Here is a 21,779-nt window from a genome sequence, read left to right as displayed (position 1 = left end):
GCACAACGCGCCCAAGAAGCACACGAATCACGGGCGCGGCGGCGGCGCAAAGCGGTAGAGGGCGCGAGAGCCCAACCTAGTTAGAGGCCGCACCCGCGACCCTCTTGCCTCCGGATCTTGCCGGATGCCGCGGCGCCGTGCTGCCCGCCGCGCCCGCGGCGGAGCGCTCGGCGGGGCGGAGGGGGGCGCGAGGTGGCTGGCGCGCGCGGTGCCCCGAAGGGCGGCGCCGAGCAAACACACACCCCTGGACTCTAGAACTGGCTGTCTTTGGATGGATGGGAAGACGAGTCTGGGTGGGACTGACTCTTCCGCCCGGACACGCACCTCTCCTGCTCTCCACCTCGCATGCGAGTGATCGGCGAGGGACTGCGTGCGACGGCGACATGCGGCGGTGAAGAGCCGCAATATGTGGCGGAGATCTTTTCTTTTGTTGTCATCACGGTCCACGCACAACTCGAGCAACAGCAAGCAAAAAGGCGGCACGTGAGTGCGCTGCGACAGAGGGACGGACAGGGACGCGGCGTTGGCCCGAAGGATAGCTCAGATGGACGTGCCGTTGGCCTGGGCGAGGAGGGCCCGCACCTTGGGCGCGATCGCGAGGTGGTTGAACGCGTGGTTTGCCTGACATGCGCTCCAGCACTCGTCGATCTTGGCGCGGATGCGCGCGAGGTGTGGAGTGGACAGCCTTGCGAGGAGATCCAGCAGCATGCCGATCATGAGCGGCGAACAGGAGCTCCCAGCGATCCGCGCAAGAACCGCGCCGATGTCCTCGACGTGCTCCTCGGCCACAGAGGTGGGCATCAAGCCGAACAACAAGCACAGGTGGGATTGGATCGACGAATCGAAAACGGGGTCGCTTGCACGCAATGCTGCCTTCACTGCCGACTTGTTCCGCTGGGCCCACGCAGGTGTTGGCTTCCCTTTGATCATGATGCGCCAAGCCATCATACCTGACAAGTCGGCCGCCTCGAGCAGCTTCAGTAGCCTCTCGTCGTCGAGCAGGGCGTGCAGCACCGAGTGGTGAAACGACCCCAGCGTCCAGAGGTCGTCGACCTCGGACCGCTCGAGTAGGGCTGGCACCTGATCCACCTGCTGCTCCAGCTGCGAGAGCAGCTCCGTCGTCACCTTCTCGTCGGCATCGACCGCGAGGCCGAGGTTGCGCCGCCGCGGGTCGTTGGGCAGCTGCGGCTCGTTGGGCTTCGGCGGGGGCGGCCGGGGCCGCAGCCGCGCAGGAATCGCGCGCTCGACGGCCTGCAGAAAGTGCCGGTTGACGCGTGCGGCGACGGCCATGTCCTCGGGAGAGAGCTGAAACACAATCTGCTCCACGATGTCGAGCTCGAGCCGGACGCGGGGACAACCGACGGTGCCGAAGGTGGCGCCGAAGGTGTCGTCGGTGGGACGTTCAGCCGCAGCCTGCTTCCTCGCCGCCTCCTGCTGCACGAAGGATTGCCGCAGCGTCCAAAGAAGCGTGTCGACCTTCCGCAGCCGCTCGGCTGTACCAGAGCTGAGAGCGTCCGCGCCGAGGGTTTTGAGGGTGTCAGCGGCAGACTCGATCCTGGCAACTTGCGTCTCGACCTCAGACACGCCGCCGCCGCTGCTGCCGCCGCCGCCGCCGGACTTGGTGGCGGCCTCCTTGGTGGCGGACCCCTCGGCGACGGCCTCCTCGGTGGCGGCCTCCTCGGCGGCGGACTCCTCGGCTGCGGCGGGCTTGGTGGCGGACTCCTTCACGTCAGACACGCCCCCGTCAAGGCCGCCAGCGCCCAGTGCGTGCAGCCTTGCTGGGCGGCCGGTCCGAGTACGCCGAGCTGGACTCCGGCTCCAACTCGTGCGGCCTCTTCTTTGTGGCGGGCGTGGTGCCACCGAGCGCGGCGTTTGGCGTGGACGGGAACATGGAGAACTCTTGGCAGCGTTTGGCCCCGCGTGGACGGGAAAGTGGAGACTGTTGGAGACTCCTTTCCCGCGCCGCGGTGCACTTTTTCTTGGGAGTCCTGGCAGCCCCCCCCCCCCCAAATGTTCTTCACCTTCCTACATACATACAGACAGGCCTTGATCGCTTTTCCAGTAAACGGTGAAAGAACGCGAAAGATTCTGGGGGTCGAGATCTACCTACATCTCACGCTGCCATCACGAACCATCTCCACCTCTACCCCTTCCTCCCGCGGCGCCCCTTCCGCGCGGGCGGCGGCTCCCCGGGCATCACGTGCGCCCCGTTGAGCTCGGCCGCCGCGCCGCCCTCGGCCGCCTGCACTTCGAGCATCTTCATCTGCGCCTCGAGGTGGATGGACATGTCGCGCAGCTGCTCCTCGAGCTCGCGCACCTGGCCCTGCAGCGCCGCCTCCCGCTCGCCGGCCGCCTTGGCCTGCGCCGCAAACTCTGCCTGGTTGGCGACGAGCTGCTCGTTGAGCTGCTTGTTGAAGGCGAGGTCGCCGCGCACGCTGGAGAGCAGCGCGTCTGACGCGGCGCTCCGCCTCGCCTGCGCATGCGCCTTCCGCTCCACCTGCTCTGCCCTCCCTCGCAGCTCGGCACGCTGCCGCTCGACGGACGCCTACTCACCGCGCTGCGCCGTGAAGAGACGCCGTCCGCGGCTCGGCGAAAGGACAAGCTCGGCGGGCACCTCGAGCTCGGCGGCGACGGCCGCGTGCGCGCGGGTGGCGGCCTCGAGCTGCGCCTCGAAATGCTGCCGCTGCACTTCGAGCTGCCTACGGGGGCGGTCCGGGGGACGGTCCCGGGGGGGGGGGGAGAAGGAGAAGCGCTGCCGCCGCAGCTCGAGGCAGCCGCGCCCGGTGAGGAGCAGCGAGTACTCGTGCACGACCGCCTGCTCGCACCCTCCGGTGTGAAGAGGCGCTGTCCACGGCAGGGAAGCACACTCGCGCCGCCGCGCGCCTCGTGCTCGTCCTCAAGCCGCCGCTGCTTCATCTCGAGCGCCGCCGCGTCCACCTGTTCATACCAACCACGGGTGAAGAGACGCCGTCCCACACCGCCGCTCCACCGCGAGCGCCGCCGCGCCCACCTGCCCTCGCGAGTCGCCCCGCGCAGCCGGTGCGCGGCCGCCCGCGTCGCCGCCCGGGTGAGGCAGCTCGACCAGCTTGCCGTCGACTCGGTTCTGGAGGGGGGGGGGGGGCGGCGCGGGCAAGGTCAGGGGCAAGGCCAGGGGCAAGGCCAGGGGCAAGGCCAGGCGTGCGTGTCTCCGCACGCCCAGAGCCAGTGGGGCAGGCGCCAGGCTGTCCCTCGCATCTCCTCTCCCCCGTGAGAGCTCCACGGCACTCCCAAGGGGGCGGGCACATGCAGTGGGCACATGCACGCGGGTGAGCAGACCCGGAGGGAGCACGAACCCGGCTATAGCTCGGCTACCGCTCGGCTACCGCTCGGCTACCGCTCGGCTACCGCTCGGCTACCGCTCGGCAACAGCTCGGCTACAGCTCGGCTACAGCTCGGCTACCACTCGGCTACAGCTCGGCTACCGCTCGGCTACAGCTCGGCTGGCTCTCGGCTGGCTCTCGGCTGGCTCTCGGCTGGCTCTCGGCTGGCTCTCGGCTGGCTCTCGGCCTGCAGCTGCCTCTCCTCCTCGCGCGATGCCGGCCACTCCTCGAACGCCGGGCTGCGCGGCTCCTTGCCGGTCCTGTGCACATGTCATGGACGTGTCATGGACGTGTCATGGACATGCCGGGCTGCGCGGCTCCTTGCCGGACCTCGGCGTCCGCTCCGAGCCCGTCTCCCCAGACCAGCCGGCGGGCGTGCCTATGTGGGACGCGTCGTGGACGTGTCGTGGACGTGTCGTGGACGTGTCGTGGACGTGCACCTCGCGCCACCCGCCGGCGGGTGGCCACGCCGCAGCACTTCCCAGAAGTTGTCTAGGAAGTGTCTGGGAAGTGTCTAGGGAGTGCCTCGGCGGCGCTTCCCAGAAGTGTCTAGGAAGAGTCTAGGAAGTGTCTCGGCGCCACCTGCGGGTTGCAGCGCGCCGTCGATGCCGCGCTGCAGCGTCGTGACGAGCAAGTGGAGAGAGACGCGCACGTCGGGCGGCGGCGGCGGCTGCGGCTTGGCAAACTCGATCTCGGCGACGTGCACTGCGAGCAGCACCTGCCGGGGTGATCTCGGGCGATCTCGGGTGATCTCGGGTGATCTCGGGAGATCTCAGGCGGCTGCATCTCGGCTGCATCTCGGCTGCACCTCTGGCTCGAGCGAGTTGAAGCGCCGGCCGTGAAAGTCGCGCCGGAAGCGCTCCTACGGGAAGTGCGTCGGACATGTCATGGACCTGTCCTGGACATGTCTGCGAAACTCACGCCAGAGGTGCTCCGCGAGGCCGCTCGACACGAACTGCAGCAGCACGCAGCAGGCGTGCGGCCGAGCCGCGTCACGCACCTGCCGCCAAGTGCGGCCGAGGGTGCGGCCGAGGGTGCGGCCGAGGTGCGGCCGAGGTTGCAGCCGAGATCGATCCGAGACACAGCCGGGATGGCGCGCCAGCCTCGCCCGCTTGATGCAGCGCAGATACGCGCCGATGAAGCGGAGGAGCTCGGCGGCGGTCATCGAGGTGGGGACGTTGAGCATGGCGAGCACGTTGGAGCGGAGCGGCGGCGGCGAGAGCGAGAGCACCCCGGCAGGGTGCTCGAACCGGTAGAAGGACACGCTGCCCGCGCACAGCTCTGCGCTCGGGTGGCCAGAGTAGAGAGGCAGCACGACCCGCTCGACGGAGCCGCCCTCCTCCGCCTCGCCGACCTCCTCCTCGTCGAGGTTCCACGGCGCCGGCGACGGCCCGCCCGACCGCACCGGAGGCGAAGACCCGCCGAACGCCGGAGAGGAGGCGCCGCCGCTGAAGCAGAGGCCGACTTCGTCGAGCGCGGCGAGCGACGAGGAGGATGGCCGCTCCTCGCGGCGCGCGAGGGACTGAAAGGGTGCCACCTCGCCGGCGGCGGCGCCAGCCCCGCCGCCGCCGCTGCCGTCGCCGAGCTGTGGCCAGCCCGACTCTGCAAGCGGATCGCACTGCACGGCACGGTCGATGACGACGGTCGGAAAGTAGGCCTCGTCAGCCTGCGCCCGCAGCAGCTCCGCCTCGGTCTCGGCAGTGAAGCGGAGCTTGTACATATACAGCGCGCCAAAATAACGAGCTACCACGCGAGATCTTGGTGTTCCGGGTGTAAGGGCTGGCCCGGCCGCTTGCTCCAAGCGCCTGGCGGTGCCGCCCAAGAAGAAATCCGCGCGGCAGGAAATTCTGCTTGAGCCGTTGCCCGCCAAAAAGAAAGCCGACTGCGTTCCCTTGGGCCCTCGTTGGACAGGCGGCCTCGAGGTAGGCGGCCTCGAGGTACACAAAGCGGCCATGCTGCTACGAGCCTCGAGCCTGCGCGTGCAGCATCGCCTGCGATCGTCGCGGCTGTTGTGCTCCGCTCCAGCGCCCGCGCCGGCTGCTGCTCCGGCGCCCGCGCCCGCGCCAGCACCCGCGCCCGCGGCGCCCGCGGCGGCGGCGCCCGCGGCGGCGGCGCCTGCGGCGGCGGCAGATCGCCTCCACTCGACCGACATCGCCTTCAAACCGACAGAGAACGGCTGGGGCTATTCCAAGCAGTTCTCCAACAACTGGGACAACATCTTCGGCGGGAAGAAGAAGAAGCAGGCGGCGCCTGCAGCGGCCGCTCCCGCCGCCGCTCCCGCCGCCGCTCCCGCCGCCGCTCCCGCCGCCGCTCCCGCCGCCGCTCCCGCCGCCGCTCCCGCCGCCGCTCCCGCCGCCGCCGCCGCGCCTGCCCGTGCAGAAAGAGCAGCACGGCTCGCGCTCCTGCAAAAGGCGCTTGACGGCGGTGCCCTGAGCCCACAGCTCTTTGAGCGAGCGGTTCTCGAGCTGGAGGACGAGTAGATCAAATAGGTGGAGAGAGCAGAGGTATGGCGCTGCGCTACGAGAAGAGTCGCCGCGCACCGGAGCTTCATCAGGTAGGGATCCTAGCGATAGCCGTAGTGTGCGGAGGAGGTCTTGCCGCTAGCTTTGGTGCCTGGAGCACTTGGAGCACCGTGTGGGAGTGCATTCGATCCTGTTGAGTCGGGCCGCACAATATTCGACATATGTGTGGTCCTTGGTGCGTGGTGGGTAGAGGGTTTACTCGAGACTCGAAAAAAAAGAAAATGACGAGCGTCTCGAGCGATCCGACGACGTTCGAATGCCACAACCTGCCCGCTCTCTCAAACCGCCGCCATTCGCTTCTCATGATCTGCATCCTCGCCGTCGTGGCCACCCCGCCGTCGTCAACCGCACGGCAGCCCGCGTCGGTGCCTCCCTTCCTCACGGCTCCTGCGTGCACGCCAGATTTTGCGAGCGGCGGGCGGACGACGCTTTTCGAGTCCCAACCTGCGAAGCTGTCGACCGAGCCGCCGCCGGACGCGATTGTCCCTCGCGAGACCCTTGAGACGGTGATCGAGGGCTCGGACTCGCTCAAGCACGTCGCCCGCATCAACCTCCGGCACTCGACAGAGGCGGCGCTCACCGCGCTGCCCGACTTGACGGTGAGTGGGGGCGGCTCGACCAGTCCGTGCGGCGGTGACCCGCGTGATGGTGGTCAGAAAAGGGAGAGGGGCGCTCCCGGGTCCCGCCTCGTGGGCGCCCTCGTGCTGGGGTGCCTCCTCGCGCTCCTCTGCTTCCAGCTTCGGTCGGGTGGCTCCTCGGCCAGCAAGGTCGGCCCAAACAAGGTTGAGGGGCAGAAGCGCTCGAAGAACGCGGAGAAGGACGAGGTCCTGACCCCGGCCGGCGGCAGCACGCCCCTCATCTACCTCATCGCCGTGCTCGTCTTGTGCGGCGTGGCCTTCGAGGCCTCGACCATGAAGTACAATGCGATCAAGCCGGCCGCCGAGATCAACGCTCGGGGACGCGGCACCGTGCCGGCGACCCTGTCCGTGAACCACGTGCCCGAGTGTGTGTGGCCCGCAAGCGCTGCTGGGAAGGCCCGGAACACAGGAGGCCTCGTCGGCGCGGGAGCAGCCGGGCGGGTCGCCTTGCCACCATCCGCCGCACATGTCCGCGTGGCCGTCGCCGCGCTGCTCCTCGTCTTCCTCGCCATCGCTTGCGGCGCCTCCGGGCTGCTCGCGGCGAGCGGAAAGGGGGCTCGCGGCGCGGCCTCGTCCGCCACCGTCTGCCTCGCTGCCGCCACGGCGTGCCTCGCCGGCGCGGCGGCGGCGCCTGCTGGTTTTTTTGCGAGCGCCATCTCGTGGCTCGCGGCGCCGCAGGTCGCCGCCTCGCTGCTCTTTCTCCACCCTTGTGCGGCCGTGCTGGCGCTGCTCCTCTCAGCGTGCCTTGAGCCGCTGCTACGTGGGCAGGTCAAGAAGAAGAGGGTGGAGGGCCGCAGCCACGCAGCGATCTCCGTGCCTTTGCTCTCCAGCACGCGTGCTCTCCGAGTTGGCATTGTGATCCTCTTCTTCCTGCAGGGCGTATGCGGCACACCAGCGGCACCACCGATCTCTCCACCACCGAACCCGCCGCTGTCGCCGCCGTCGCCCGAGCCGTCGCCGTCACCCGAGCCGTTTCCTGAGTTTCCCGAGTTTCCCGAGCCGTCGCCGTCACCCGAGCCGTCGCCGTCACCCGAGCCGTTTCCCGAGTTTCCCGAGCCGTCGCCGTCGCCCGAGCCGTCGCCGTCACCCGAGCCGTCGCCGTCACCCGAGCCGTTTCCCGAGTTTCCCGAGCCGTCGCCGTCACCCGAGCCGTCGCCGTCACCCGAATTTGCCGAGGTTGGCTCGGGCGAGCAGGGCTCCGGATTTTGGGAGGCTGGCTCTGGCTCTGGCGAGGTCAGCTCTGGGATTTGGGACGACGACGGCTCCCCCTCCCCCTCCCCCTCTCCAGGCGGCCCTGGCGATGCCTGCTCCGTGAGCAATCCGTGCGCGAGCGACGCCTTCTGCAACTTTGACGACGGCAACAGCGACTCCTGCAAGGCGTGCTCTGATTGCACGAGCGCCGGATTCACGTGCGACACGTGCGGCTTGCCCGCTGCCGGCGCGAGCGACTGCAACAGCGCGTGCGTGGCGCCCTCTTCGCCGCCGCCGTCCCTGCCTCCGCCGTCCCTGCCGCCTCTCGCGCCGACATTCATTGTTGGAACAGGGATTTGCCGCGAGGCGGGCCAAGCGACCAACACCTTTGATTTCCCCTCCATCACCGGCTGCCAGGCCTTGTTCGAGTGCAAGGCGCTCTGCCAAGTCGACGCGGCTTGCGCAGCCATTGCGTGGGCCGCTAGCCCTGATGAGAACGACGACGGCTGCAAGGTTGCGGGCCATCCGCGTTGTGTTCGCTACCTCACCAGCTCCGGCCAGTTAGCGGCAGAAACTTCGGCGTGTTGTCAGGAGTACACCTGCTATTCCATGGTGCCACCACCGCCGTCCCTGCCGCCTTCGCCGCCGTCCCTGCCGCCGCCGCCGCTCGCTCCACCGGCCCCCCCAATCGAGTTCCAGGTCACCGTGGGTGGCGGCAGCTGGGAGACCGAGGTGTCGTGGGACCTGACGTGCAGCAGCGGGTTGATCGGCAGTGGAGGGTCCCCCTACTCCGGCACCCTGTCCGCGCCGCCCGGCGAGTGCACGCTCGACATGTACGACTCGTACGGCGACGGCTGGAACGGAAACTTGTGGGAGGGTGCGGGCTATACGTTCACGCTCGACTCCGGATCCTACGGCAGCGCGACCTTCATCCTCGCCCCCCTCCCTCCGCTCTCTCCACCGGCCTTGCCGCCGCTGCCGCCGCCGCCCCTGCCGCCATGCCCGCTCGGCGACGTCTGCGCCACCGGCCCGTGCTTGATCACCGACGGCGGCTCGTGCGCCACCTCGCCCGACTTCCCGAACGACTACCCGGTCAACGAGGGCTGCACCATCTACAACTTGCCGCAGGCCGCGCTGGAGGTGATCGCCTTTGATGTGGAGGGAGGGGGGGGTGGACGGCGGCTCTCCGCGCGGCTTCACGTGAAGGCGCCGGAGCCAAAACACGGCCGACAGCTCTCTCACTGTGTGAGCGAAGGGCTCTGCGGCTACTGCCCTCAATGCCCAGCCTGTGACGGCTCCTGTGACACCTGCTGTGAGATTCTGGGGGAGGAGCTGTCGCCAACATGCACGGATCTCCCGGGTGCATTATCTGGAGATATTTGGTTCGACGGCACCAACGGGTGTGACGCTTACTCAGCCAACGGCTGGTGCGAAGACTATGGCAATACTGATTACAACGGCGAGGGCATGGCCACCGATACGTGCTGCGTGTGTGGGGGAGGGGTAATAGCGCCCTGCCCCAACGACTACCTCGTCGTCAACGGCGTGAAGTACTGCGGCACCTCCGGCCCGGCCGGGATCGTGCCGTCGGATGGGACCATGACGTGGGTCTCTGACGATGGGGTCACCGAGTCAGGCTGGAAGGCGCGCGCTCTCCTCTCTGCGTCTCGGGCTCTCCACACACTGCCCTCTCTTCAGCTCTCGCGACCCCCCCCTCCCCCCCTTCCGCAGGTATGCTGGGCTGCGCAGCCGCCGTCCTTGCCGCCCTCCCCGCCGCCCGTTCCGCCGCTCGCTCCACCGTCGCCGCCCTCCTCGCCGCCCTCCCCGCCGCCCTCCCCGCCGCCTTCCCCGCCGCCGCCCTCTCCGCCGCCGCCGCCTTCTCCGCCGCCCTCTCCGCCGTCGCCGCCGCCGCTCCCACCCCTACCGCCGCTCGGGCCCAACGAAGCGTCCGCCGCGACAGAAAATGAACTCCGCAACTTGATTCGCAAGGCTGTGAGCGAGGGCCGGGAAGCGCACATCTTCGTCGCGCCAGGCGCCCACATCATGCTGGGATCCTCACCATCGCCGCCCCCCTCCCCGCCACCTACCCCGCCGCCCTCCCCGCCCTCGCTGCCGCCTTCGTCGCCCCCGCGTCCGCCGCCGCTGCCGCCGCCGCCAGTGGTGGTGCAGCCGCCGTGCTTGATCACCGACGGCGGCTCGTGCGCCACCTCGCCCGAATTCCCAAACGACTACCCGAACCTCGAGGGCTGCAACATCACTGGCTTGCCGCCCGTCGCGCTGGACGTGATCGCCTTTGACGTGGAGGGAGACGAATACTCCTACTACGACTACGACGGCGACGGCGACCCCACAAACGATTGCCCCTTCGCCCACCTCGTCGTCAACGGCGTGAAGTACTGCGGCACCTCGGGCCCGGCCGGGGTCGTGCCGTCGGATGGGACCATGACGTGGGTCTCTGACGGGGAGGTCACCGAGTCAGGCTGGAAGGCGCGCGCGCTCTCCCCTCTGCATCTCCGGCTCCCCGCACACTGCCCTCTGAGCTCTCGCGCTCACCCAAACCCGGTGCCCAAGCCCCTATGCCCCCTAATTCCAGGTGTGCTGGGCTGCGCAGCCGCCGTCCCTGCCGCCGCAGCCGCAGCCGCCGCCGTCGCCGCCGCCGCCTCTCGAAGCGCTCCAGCTGATCATCACGCAGAGTCCCCCGGAGCCGCTGGTGTCGGAGGTGGTCATGTGCGCCGTCATCATTGACCTCTCGCTCGGCTTCGGGGTCACGCCCGAGGCCGCATGCACGGTCACGACAGGGCCGCAGAGGCGCCTGTCGCAGGCTGCAGGTCTCGCCCGAGGCCGCATGTTGCAGGGCGCTTCCATCGTCTACACTGTTACCATCGTCGACACTTTTGCGGCGGCCTCCCTCGCGGCTGTGATAAACGATCCAGCAAACCAAGCAGAACTCCTGCTCTCGAGCGAGCTCTCTTCCGGGACTAGCACGATCAACATCGTCTCCGTGGAAGCCGCGGTTGTCCCCGTGCCTGGCCCCGGCCCTGGCCCTGGCCCAAGCCCGTCGGCCTCACCTTCTCCCTCGCCGTCGCCGTCGCCGTCGCCGTCGGGTGCCCCCGTCGCCGTCGCCGCCGCCCTCCCCCTCCCTGCCGCCCTCCCTGCCATCGCCGTCCCCGTCGCCGTCGCCGTCACTTTCACCCTGCCGCCGTCGCCGTCGCCGCTGCCCTCCACCTCCCCCTGCCCCTCCCTCCCCCTCCCGGGCCACAGCCACTGCCTCCCCCCCCCCCCCACCCCCCACCCCCCACCCCACACACACACACACACACACCTGTCCCCAATGTCGCTCTCCAGGCGGCCCTGGCGATGCCTGCTCCGTGAGCAATCCGTGCGCGAGCGACGCCTTCTGCAATTTTGACTATGTCAACAGCGGCTCCTGCGAGGCGTGCTCTGATTGCACGAGCGCCGGATCCACGTGCGACACGTGCGGTTTGCCTGCTGCCGGCGCGAGCGACTGCAACAGCGCGTGCGTGGCGTCGGGAGATATCGGCCGCCGCGCTTCCGAGGCGGGCGGCAAGGGGCCTAAGCCGCTGGTGCTCGACTCGTCGCTGGAATGCAGCGGCAACATCTCACTCGTTGTTCGCAGCGAAGGAGTCGGCGCGACTCTCGACGGCCAGGGCCGATCGCGGCTCTTTTCCCTCTCTGGCGGCTGCAGCCTCACGCTCCAAGGACTAACGCTCGTCAACGGCTACTCCAAGGAAGACGGCGGCGCCATTCAAGGGTCGGGTGCGGGCTCCCTCAAGCTGGCCGACACGAGCATCAAGGACAGCGAGTCCCAAGGATTCGGCGGTGGCATCGCCATGACCGATAGCGGAGATGTCGAGCTCCACAAGTCCACCACGTTGGGTTGCCGCGCGCGGCGCGACGGCGGCGGCATCTCAATCCGGCAAGGCGGCGCGCTCGCACTTACCGAGAGCAGTGTTGCCCAATGCTCGGTGGAGGGAAGCGGTGGCGGCATCGCCCTGGCCGACAGCGGAGATCTGTCGCTGATTGACAGTGCCGTGAGCAACAGCACGGCCGCGAAACGCGGCGGAGGAATCCAATTCGAGAGCAGCTTGAGCATCGCAACTTTCCTGCGGTCCACGCTGAGCGACAACCAGGCGGCGTCGGCCTCAGCCCTCTACTACGGCGGCTCCACGTCCACGCAGGGCTCGGTGGACGACTCGCGCTTCGTGGGCAACATCGCCGAGAACGCCGTCACCATCACCGCGGCGTCCGAGCTAAGCTGGCACCCATGCGCGCTGGGCGAGTTCATGCCCGTTCGTGGCGAGTTCAATGGTGACGTGCGCGGCTGCAACGTCTGTCCTGAGCGATACTTTGGAAACGCCACCGATCTTGAAGCCGCTGCGTGCAGCGGCATTTGTCCGCTTGGCCATTTTTGCGAGGAGGGGAGCGCGCTTCCGGTTCCATGCCCCGCCGGGACCAGTATGCCTCTGCTGGGAGCGTCCAGGCGCGAGGACTGCCTCACGTGCCCGCGAGGGCAGCACCAGCCGGATGGCGGGCAGCCGCGATGCACCCCCTGCCCTGACGGAACCTACTCGGCGGACACCGGGCAGAGCTACTGTGAGGAATGCGAGCCGGGCGGCTACTGCGAGGTGGTGGATGGGAGCATGGTCCGGCAAGCGTGCCCCGCCGGCAGCTACAACCCGGAAACCCGCTCCACCTCAATCGAATCGTGCCTTCTCTGCCCTAACGGCACCTCGAGCTCTGACACCGGAGCGACAACGAACTCTACGTGTGTGCCTTGCCGCGCCGGCAGCTTCGCATCTGGGGAGGGCAACGAGGCCTGCAAGCGGTGCCCACAGGGTTTCTACCAGAGCGCGACAGGAGCGACAAGCTGCCTACGCTGCGCGGCTGGCAAGTTTTGCCCCGCGGGTGCGTCGCTCGAGCTGCCCGCGACGTGCGACCCGGGGATGTACGCCAACATGACGGACGACGACGGCATCCCCGACTGCTTTGACTGCCCTGTGGGCTCGTCGTGCGGAGGCGGCGGAGCTCCGCCGGTCGCATGCTCTCCGGGCGCCTTTGCCAACACGACCGGCCTCTCCGAGTGCTTCCGCTGCGCGGGCGGATCGTACCAGAGCGAGGCGAACGCGATGGGCTGCCTGCCGTGCGACAAGGGCAACTACTGCGAGCCGGGCGCGTCGAGGCCGCTGCCGTGCGAGGGCGGTTCCTACTCGGACAAGACGGGCCTGTCGGCCGCCTCGCAGTGCACGCCCGCCGATCTGGGCCACTTCGCCACCACGGGCTCCACCGAGCAAAAGCCGTGCGCCAAGGGCAGCTTCGCCGCCACGGTCGGCCTCGCGGAGTGCGCGCCGTGCGAAGGCGGGTCCTACCAGCACGACACGGGCGCGACGGGCTGCCGCGCGTGCGAGAAAGGCAGCTACTGCGAGCCAGGCGCCGCGGCGCCGCTGCCGTGCGAGGCTGGCAGCTACTCGAGCGCGACCAACCTCACCGACGCGAGCGAGTGCGCCGACGCCTCGCCGGGCCACTTCGCCACCACGGGCTCCACCGAGCAGAAGCCGTGCGCCAAGGGCAGCTTCGCCGCCACAAGCGGCCTCGCCGAGTGCGCCAGCTGTGACCCTGGCACTTCCTCCGGCACCGGCAGCGACTCCTGCAGCGAGTGCGCTGTCGGCTCTTACGCCGCCAACCCTGGCCAGGGCGAGTGCACTCGCTGCCCCCATCCATTGAGTAGTGGGAGCGGCGGCGTCACCTGCTCGATCTGCAAGGAGGACTACTATTTGTTGTCGACGAGCGTTGACCCAAATGACATCTGGATGGCACCGACAGAGCACTGCAAACCTTGCCCGCCGAACGCCTTCTGCCCGACCAACACCACGCTCGAGACCCTCGTCGTCCCTCAAGGCTACTGGCGCGCTAGCTCCTCGAGCGCCGCACTGACAGAGTGCCGCTCCTTTGGCGGCGACGGCGAGGCCGGCAAGACGCGATGCGCTGGCAGCGAATTGGATGCGGGGGACGCCTCTCGCCGCCGGATGATCGAGGAGGTGAGCCCGTCAGACGAGTACTGCGCTCCCGGCTTTTACGGCCCCGAGTGCCGGCTCTGCGTCGCCGACAAGCACCACCTCGTCGACGGTGACACCTGCAGGGATTGCCTCCCACTTGGCTCCGTGGTGGGTCGCATCGCCGGTGCCGTCCTCTGCGTCTTTGTCGCGTGCGGCATCGCGGCTTGGGCTTACAGCAAGAAGGGCTGGCGAAAGAAGCCAGGCTACATCGGCCGCATCCTCCGCCTCGCGGACCGCGCCGTCGTCTTCTACGTCGGCATGGGCTTTACGCCGAAGCTCAAAATCCTGCTCGGCTTCTACCAGGTCTGCATTGTCCTCACCACCACCTACTCGGCGCGGCTGCCCATTGAGTACACGTCCTGGACTGACAAGCTGGCCGAGGCGATCAGCATCGACTGGACTGGCTTCCTCTTGCCGGCGCAGTGCTTGCCCTTCCAGTCTCGACTTCTCGCGGTCACGATCACGCCGGCCAGTCTCATCGCGCTGCTCTTACTCACGGGCGACCTCCCACCCCCCTCCCCGGCCCGCCCGCCCGCCCACCCGCCCCGCACGCCCGCCTGCCCGCACGCACGCACGCACGGTGGGCTGACCCCCTTCCCCATCGGCAGGTATCGGGCTGCGGATCCACCGCAGGCGTCTTCGCGCTCGGGCGCCGCGCAGCGCATCACAGGAACAAAGCAAAACAGGAAACGCTGTGGTGGAGGAGGATGTGTCGGTGGTGACGGCGATCACATTGGCGATAAACGCCATGAACGAAGACGAGTCGAAGGTGTCCGCGTCGGCGATACCTTGGTATGTGGAGGCGGCCCTCGGCCTCCTCGATTTCATGCCGGCAGCGCTCATTCTCATCTTTTGCTTCGTCACTTCCGTCAGCGCCTCCATCTTCCGTGCGTGGTCGTGCCAGGCTCCGAGTCGCACACCAGCCGCGGACTGTGTCGTTCAACCTTGTTCCCTCAGTCCTCGCAACGTGTTGCTCGTAGGCCTACACCATCTCTCCGCCCGGCGAGTCGCTCAAAGAGGTCGAGTACATGCGGCAGGACGCGAGCGTTGAGTGCGGCACCGACGAGCACAAGCCCATCACGAACCTCGCCATCGTCTTCATCGTCGTCTGGCCGATTGGCTCGCTGGTCCTGTACACGTTGCTCCTCGCCGCCTGCTACAAGCCTCTGAAGAAGAAGACGCGGACTGCTCTGACGCGCGCCACTCGCTTCCTGCATCGAGAGTACGTGCTGACCTACTACTGGTGGGAGGCGCTCGAGCTGGCGCGCAAGCTCGTTCTGACGGGCGCGGTGCTGCTGATCCCAGAGGAGCGCGCCTTTGTTCGCCTCGTGGTGGCGACGCTCGTCTGCGTTTGCTATTCGGTGGCGATCGCCATCGTGCGCCCCTACAATCGGGTCGAGGACGATGTGCTAGCCGTCGCGACCAGTCTCGTGCTCCTCCTCTTCTTCCTCGGCGCCAACTGGACGACCATTTTCCTCGGCATCGAGGAGCGGTACCAGGGAGCCGACCCCGCCGACGTCCTCGGCTTCAGCAGCCTGACGGGTCTCGTCAACTCGATGATAGCCCTGGTCGGCGCAGTCCTCATCTTCTTCCTCATCGGTGCCATCTTCGCCGCCCGTCGCGTCGCCAAGCTGCCCACGTTTCGCCTCGTCTCGACCAAGCAGCTGCCCGAGCTGACCCTCGCGCACGGGCTCAAGTGGCACCTCTTCAACAGCCACATCTGGAGCACGGGGCAGGTGGTCCCCTCTGCTGCACCACTCGTGACTTGTGTGAGCGGTCTGGAGAGGTGGCCTTCTTTCCCTTAGGACGCCGCCGCGGTCATCAAGAAGCAGCTCATGCTGCTGCTGCCCGGGGTCAAGATATTCCTCGACGCGCGCAGATGCTCAGCCGCGCTAGCTGCACACGCAGAGCCCCTCTGACGCACCGCGGTGTGCGCACAGGTCGATGATCTCAAAGACATCGGGGCGCTCGAGCAGTACATCCGAGGCACGACGATGATCCTCTTCTTCCTCTCGCAGGGCTACTTCCGCTCCAAGGCGCGCCAACCCCCCACCGATGGTGTCTGCACACGGGCTTCACCCCCCCCCCCCCCCCTGCGCCGCAGAACTGCCTCCGGGAGGTTCGCTCGTCGCTCGAGATGAACAAGCCGATCGTCCTCGTGCAAGAGGCGGACCCGACAAAGGGCGGCGGGACGATGGAGGAGCTGCGCGAAGATTGCCCCGAGACCCTCCAGCGGAGCATCTTTGAGATGGACCGGCCGCACGCAGTCTGGATGCGAGCCGAGGAGTTCCAGCGCATCTCGCTCAAGATCATCGCAGAGGCGCCGCAGGCCGCAGCCACGGCCGAACCAGCATCTCCCCCACACCCTGCACTGATGCCTTAGGCGCTGCTCCTCTGCACGCCCGCCTACATGAACAAGGTCTCCCTCCCGCTCTGCATCGCGGGCGAGCCGCGGATCGCGTCGTTCGACTTTAGCAAACAAGTGACGGTCCGGGTCTCGCTTGCCAACCCGGGCGCAGAGGATCTCGCCAACGAGCTCGCCAAATCCTTCGCCCGCCTCACCGTCTCCACCGCCGAGGCTGCCGACGACGCGACCCACATGCTGCTCTACCTCAACCGGGAGACATGGTCGGACGAGCGGCTGGCCGAGCAGGTCAAGCAGGCGGGCGAGGACAAGCTGAAGATCGTGATGGCGCACGAGAACGACCCCGACAAGGGCGGCTGCATCTTTGCGAGATTCTTCGAGACCACGCCGCAGGAGCTCATCAATGATGGGCTGTACCGCGACATGGCGCACCCGTGCTTCCCGAGGGACTGGCCGCACCACGAGGCGCGCTCTCTCTTGCGCTCCGAGGCGCGCAGCGCTGGACGTGTCACATGCGCGTTCATGTAGGTGTCGCTCGTGCACCTGGCAAAGAGCCTCGGCGCGACCGCCACGAAGGGCCTCCGCGCGCGCGCCTCGGAGGACCTCCGCCAAACGGGGATCTTAATCAAAAGCACCCTGGGTAGCCCAGGGCCTTTGTCAAAGGCGCGCCGGAGCTCATCCACTCGGGACGCCGTCAGCACCGAGCCTTCACGCATTCGGCCCTCCGTCAGCACGGAGCCGTCTCTGCCGCACACCATCAGCATGGAGCCAGAGCCGACGTCCACGCTGTCGGAAAAGCGCCTCGGAAAATCCCGCATGGCGGAAGCAGGTAGTAGTAGTCAACCGATTGTGCCGCGAGACATCGCGCGAAAGCACGCAGAACAGCTTCGCGGCAGCAGTAGTAAGCAGCTCTCCAGGGTGTAGAGCGAAGGCTCTCTGTGACAGTCAGGCGACAGCCGCGGCGTAGAGCTCCTGTGCGGCATTAATTAGGCATGAGGGGGGGGGGGGGGCGGTTTCCTTACTACTGACTCTTGGATTTTTCAATTGTATGTATGAAAAGAGAGAGAGAGAGGATTTAGGATTACGTAGGTTTGGGGAGCGGGCGCGAGTGGGAGACTTTTCGGCGGGCGAAATGCGGCGGTGTGGTTGCGTCCTCTTTTACTTTTTGCACTTTGGGACGACCTTTGTGGGACTGGGTCGACCTGTGGGACGACCTGTGGCGGCGCGTCGTCGCCGGACGCGGCGGCGCGAGGCACACGGGCGCCGGCGTGGCGCGTCGGCAGGCCCACCACGAGCGGATGCGCGACGAGCGCGCTCGGGAAAAGCGGCCGCGGGCGACGGCCGACGCGGAGCTTCCGCCGGAGAGGACGACGCGGTCGAGACGGCGAGCGCCGTCCACGTGCTGGACAGCGTGGCGGAGGTGGGCCCGAACTACACCCTGGAGTCGCGAAAATCTTTTTCGAACCCAGCCCTCGACGCATTCGTGGAAGTACTCAACCCCTTACGCACTCTTCACAGATAGGTTGATAAGAAACAAGAAGCTCACATCGCACAGACAGTGAGGGTGTGAGAGGCGGACCTAAGGAAGGTCCTACATCTCTTTACGACCCCTGACCGTTCACACAGGGGCTCTCACAGCACTGAGTGGAAGGAAGGATCTCAGATATGAGGTATTTTTATCTCGCCGCGTCTGTGTCGTACTACAATATTGCAAGAATAGCCGCCAATATTGCCATAGCTGCCCTCGTTCCTCTAGTTTGGTCAGATATCCCCACTCCCGTACACCGAGCCAGCGCAACCGGTACGTGGGTACAGCCTGATACGCGACATGCAGTCTCATCATACTGCAATACTGCATGAGATACCTCCCCTTACTGCTGTACCTCACATGCACACCATATCCCAATACGGCGAAGTAATCATACTTGGATACTGCATCACAGCTCCATCCGTACTGCTGTACTGGGGCATACTGGAGAATACTGGAGAATACTGCTCCATACTGGTGCATGTGCAGTGCTGCGGCGGGATCTACCACTCGGCTGCCAGACTCACTAGAGCACCCGGAGCCAGAACTCACACTCCCAGGTTGCAACTGCTAGCAGCGGCGCTCGGCGGCGCACCTGGCCTTGCAAGGGCTAGCTAGCTTAATGCCGGCCGCATACTGCAACTGCTGCTGGGCGGTCCTTGCTCAATGGATTGATCCAGCGCTCGTCGATGGGCAGTCCTAAAGAGGCAACGAGGCATCCTGAAGAGGCCGGCCTATCCTGCAGCGGCATCACAAACAGGTTGTGGTTGCAGGTGCGCGCGCGCCCACGCACACGCAGAGCCACCACGCCGCCTCTTCCCACTCCCACTGATGCGAGTTTGACTGTGGCGAGGTGTGACTCATGAGATGTGACTCTCGTGGGTGGTGGCGGAACACGGCGATCAAGCAGGGGTGCTAGGACGGGACGCACCAGACGGGATGAACCAATGGATTGTGTCCACCGTCCCCAGAATGCGCAGTCCGCAACCGTCGTACTTGTGGCTGAGCTCGTCGCAACGCGGAGGGAGGAGAGGCCTTTGTGGATTTGTGCCCCGATGATCCACAGCACGGCGATCGCTCTGTCGCCAAGCCCCACGGAACGGCGCACTAGTGCAAGTCGCGCCGCACCCCAAGTGCCCCCGACCGCGCCTGGAAAAAGAAAAGAAAGCGTCTGCCTTACTGAAATATTCGAATCAGAAAACGGGGGGCTGGCGCTGCACCAGGCCAATGGCTTGGGACGCAAGCGCAATCTGCGCCACAACACATCGCACAAGCGCAATCTGCGCCACAACACATCGCACACGCAAGCAGATGACCACACAATCCGCTTGTGGTCGCTTCTGGTGGGCGGCAGGACGTTGCCGACCGCGCCGCTGTATTTGTCCCAAGCCGTCTGCAACGTGCTTGGAAGGAAGCCAGTGTCATACAGTGTACCGCGCCTGGTGCCACAGTCCCGCACGGTGTAGGTCAGGGGCATGCCCGCCACGAGGGCGAGCATGCCGACCGAATGCATGTGTCGCACAAACCTCATATTCGTGCGTCCCCCCAAATTTAGGTATTGAAGACTCTGCTTCCGTCCTTCTTTTGTTTTTTTCATGTTGAGGACTTGCCACTCGAGAGGCCGCCGTCGACTCTCCAGCAAAGGCGACGCGCCACTGCGCATTGAATCGCATGTTTCCCGAACCGCACACACAAAAACGACTCACGCACATACCTCGTGCGCACGGCTGCCGTCTTGGTGCAACGAACGAGGCTGGCAGATAGCGCGACCGCAGACTGGCAAACGCGACAGGACGTTGCCCAGGACAAGAGCGGCTCCAAAGTTTGGTCTCTTCATTCATTTAGGAACGGGGACGAGATGTCCACATTCAGCTTGCCTGGCCAGACATACTCCTGTGCTGACACGCAGCGCCAAATACAGCCGGCACCAGCATTCGTGAGAACTCTTGCCGTGCGCACCCCCGTACAACATCCTGTTACCACTACCTTCGGCACTGCGGGATTGATGCATTTGCTCGAGCCGTCCCATTCCAACGCCAACGATTGCGACTTTGGAGCTACTGCCAGCTTCTCACCTCTCCCCCTCGATGTGCACATGCACATGCACACATTACGTATGTGTCGCTTCCCGACGTTGCGCACTCGGTCGGGATCAAACACGAGGACAGTGGCGGCCCTGGCAAAACTGCGCAGCATCACCGGTTTCAAGATGAGCAAAATTGAGCCAGAGGCGCGCTACCTGCTGTGTCACTGTCTGGCCCGATGCCTCCCCTCATACTGCTGTACTGGGCCATACTGGAGAATACTGGAGAATACTGGCAGATACTGCACTGGTGCTTCCGAGATACTGCGATACTCCAAGGCTCGACATACCCAAGTATGATGCAGTACACCAGTACCCATACTCTGGGAGGCGCCCGGCGTACCTGCATACGTCCTAGCGTGCCGCGCCTACTGCCATATTGCGTCGTATTGCGCCGCAGCCTCCCAGTTACTCCGCTACTTCGCCCACACACTGAAAGAGATAAAATCAAGTATTAAAGTATGTGTACTTGTGATTGGACTGGAAATACGTGTGTATTTCAGTTCAGCAGTGTTGTACTAGCATACTCCCATACATGAATTATACCTGAAATCCTCCTTTCCACTGAAGGTTCACGGCCGACTACAGTGTCCGGGGCCTGCTCACCACAGTTAGCACGCGTTCCGGCCGCTCTTGCCGCTCTGGCATCGTGGTGATGGTGTGGTCGTGCCAAGTGTGCACCTTCGAGAACGTTCACGACGAATATCTCGCGTGCGAGGTCTGCACGAGCGAGCGCGACGCGGCTCGTGGCAGCGCTGCTGACCAGGATCCTCAATGGCGTGTCCGACTCCACACGTCCTCCGCCACGCACCTCCCAGCTCCGCCCGAGGCCAAGCGGCCCAGACTCGCGCCGAGTGCTGAGTCCGCACCGGTCGGCGGACCCGCGCCTGCCGCTCCCGCTCCCGCGCCCGCTGCTCCCGCTCCCGCGCGAAGCATTGCCAACGTGCTGCGCCCAAAGAGGAGCTCCGACTTCGCCGGCTCCGTCACAGTCAAGGTCGGAGCCGAGGCGCCGCGCCGCGTGGCCGATGCGTCGCTCCACCAGTATGCGCCGGCTGCGTTCGCGCGCGACTTCCTGCCGGCAAGGGAGGCGCATGCCTTGCTGCGGCTGCTGCACGCCGACGGCGCCTCTTGGCGGCGGCACCCGTGGTTCATCTTCAACCAGTGGCGGGAGACGCCGCGGTGCAGCAAGGGCTTTCGGATGGAGGCCTCGGCCGCTCCGTCGCGTATCTGCGGAGAGCAGGGCGACGGCGAGGCGAGGCACGGGTCCATCTACGCTCCGGCGGACGCGTCGGCGGACGCGTCGCCAGACCTGCTCGCCGCGCTCCGCAGCGCGTCAGCCCGGCTCGCGGAGCACGTCGCGCAGATCCGGCCCGGGCGAGCCGCGCCGTGGCTCCCGACGCTCGCGCTGGGCAACCGGTACGCCGACCACCAGGACTCGGTCGGCGCGCACTCGGACTACCTCGGCGAGCTCGGCCCGAGACCGATCATCGTCGGCCTCGCGCTCGGAGCCTGCCGCGACTTTGTGCTCGCGAGCCGCGCCGCCGACCCGCCCACGACGGTGCGGATCCCGATGCCGCACAACAGCATCGTTGTCATGTGGGGCGAGTGTCAGGAGCGGTGGGACCACGCCGTCCCCGCGTGCGGCGAGGGCGCCGTCCTGCGGCACGCGCTCGTCGGGCCGGTGCGCTACTCGCTCACCTTCCGCATGAGCCGCGCCGCCGAGATCTCGCGGCCAAAGTGCCGCTGCGACAAGCCCGCCGAGCTCAAGTGGCGCGGCACGGGCTATCGGTGGTGCTGCGCCGGCCACGCGCCTCGCGGCGACGAGCACACCAGGCCCGACGCGCCTCCGCCGAGACACCCCTGCGGCTTTTCCGCCGAAAGCCCGTGGGCAACCGCGGAGGCGGCGCGGCTCGCCGCTGCGGAGCCCGAGTATGCGCGGGTCGTCCAGCCGACATGATATGTATATTCATTGTCATATACTTTTCTTCGCGTCCCCTTGTGTGCCCCGTGGTGAGGTGT

General features: G+C 66.7%; 3 protein-coding genes across 3 annotated transcripts; 2 read left to right on the top strand and 1 right to left on the bottom strand.

Annotated features, from left to right (window-relative positions):
* Positions 1–2,073: 2,073 nt before the first annotated feature.
* Positions 2,074–3,057, bottom strand: EMIHUDRAFT_436576 (hypothetical protein). Its single transcript, XM_005768752.1, has 5 exons — positions 3,011–3,057; positions 2,884–2,937; positions 2,781–2,815; positions 2,615–2,699; positions 2,074–2,545 (listed from the first exon to the last, which is right to left on the bottom strand). The coding sequence occupies exons 2-5, from the start codon at positions 2,914–2,916 to the stop codon at positions 2,144–2,146; spliced, it is 555 nt and encodes a 184-aa protein (XP_005768809.1). The 5' UTR covers positions 2,917–2,937; positions 3,011–3,057; the 3' UTR covers positions 2,074–2,143.
* Positions 3,058–6,102: 3,045 nt separating this feature from the next.
* Positions 6,103–11,082, top strand: EMIHUDRAFT_210767 (hypothetical protein; the record flags this gene model as incomplete). Its single annotated transcript, XM_005768751.1, has 11 exons — positions 6,103–7,101; positions 7,198–7,398; positions 7,651–7,752; positions 7,897–7,983; positions 8,077–8,223; positions 8,410–8,587; positions 9,128–9,333; positions 9,955–10,176; positions 10,403–10,498; positions 10,565–10,723; positions 11,056–11,082. 11 exons carry the CDS (start codon positions 6,103–6,105, stop codon positions 11,080–11,082), a joined length of 2,424 nt encoding a protein of 807 aa, XP_005768808.1.
* An 8,857-nt stretch (positions 11,083–19,939) lies between these two features.
* EMIHUDRAFT_210764 (hypothetical protein) lies at positions 19,940–21,717 on the top strand (the record flags this gene model as incomplete). The annotated part of the gene is made up of 3 exons (XM_005768750.1): positions 19,940–20,010; positions 20,331–20,478; positions 20,590–21,717. The coding sequence occupies 3 exons, from the start codon at positions 19,940–19,942 to the stop codon at positions 21,715–21,717; spliced, it is 1,347 nt and encodes a 448-aa protein (XP_005768807.1).
* Positions 21,718–21,779: the final 62 nt, after the last annotated feature.

The sequence above is a fragment of the Emiliania huxleyi genome, assembly GCF_000372725.1.
Source record: "Emiliania huxleyi CCMP1516 unplaced genomic scaffold EMIHUscaffold_45, whole genome shotgun sequence".
NCBI lineage: Eukaryota > Haptophyta > Isochrysidales > Noelaerhabdaceae > Emiliania > Emiliania huxleyi.
Note: the sequence above shows the minus strand (reverse complement) of the source record. Positions and strands in the feature narration are given on the sequence as shown.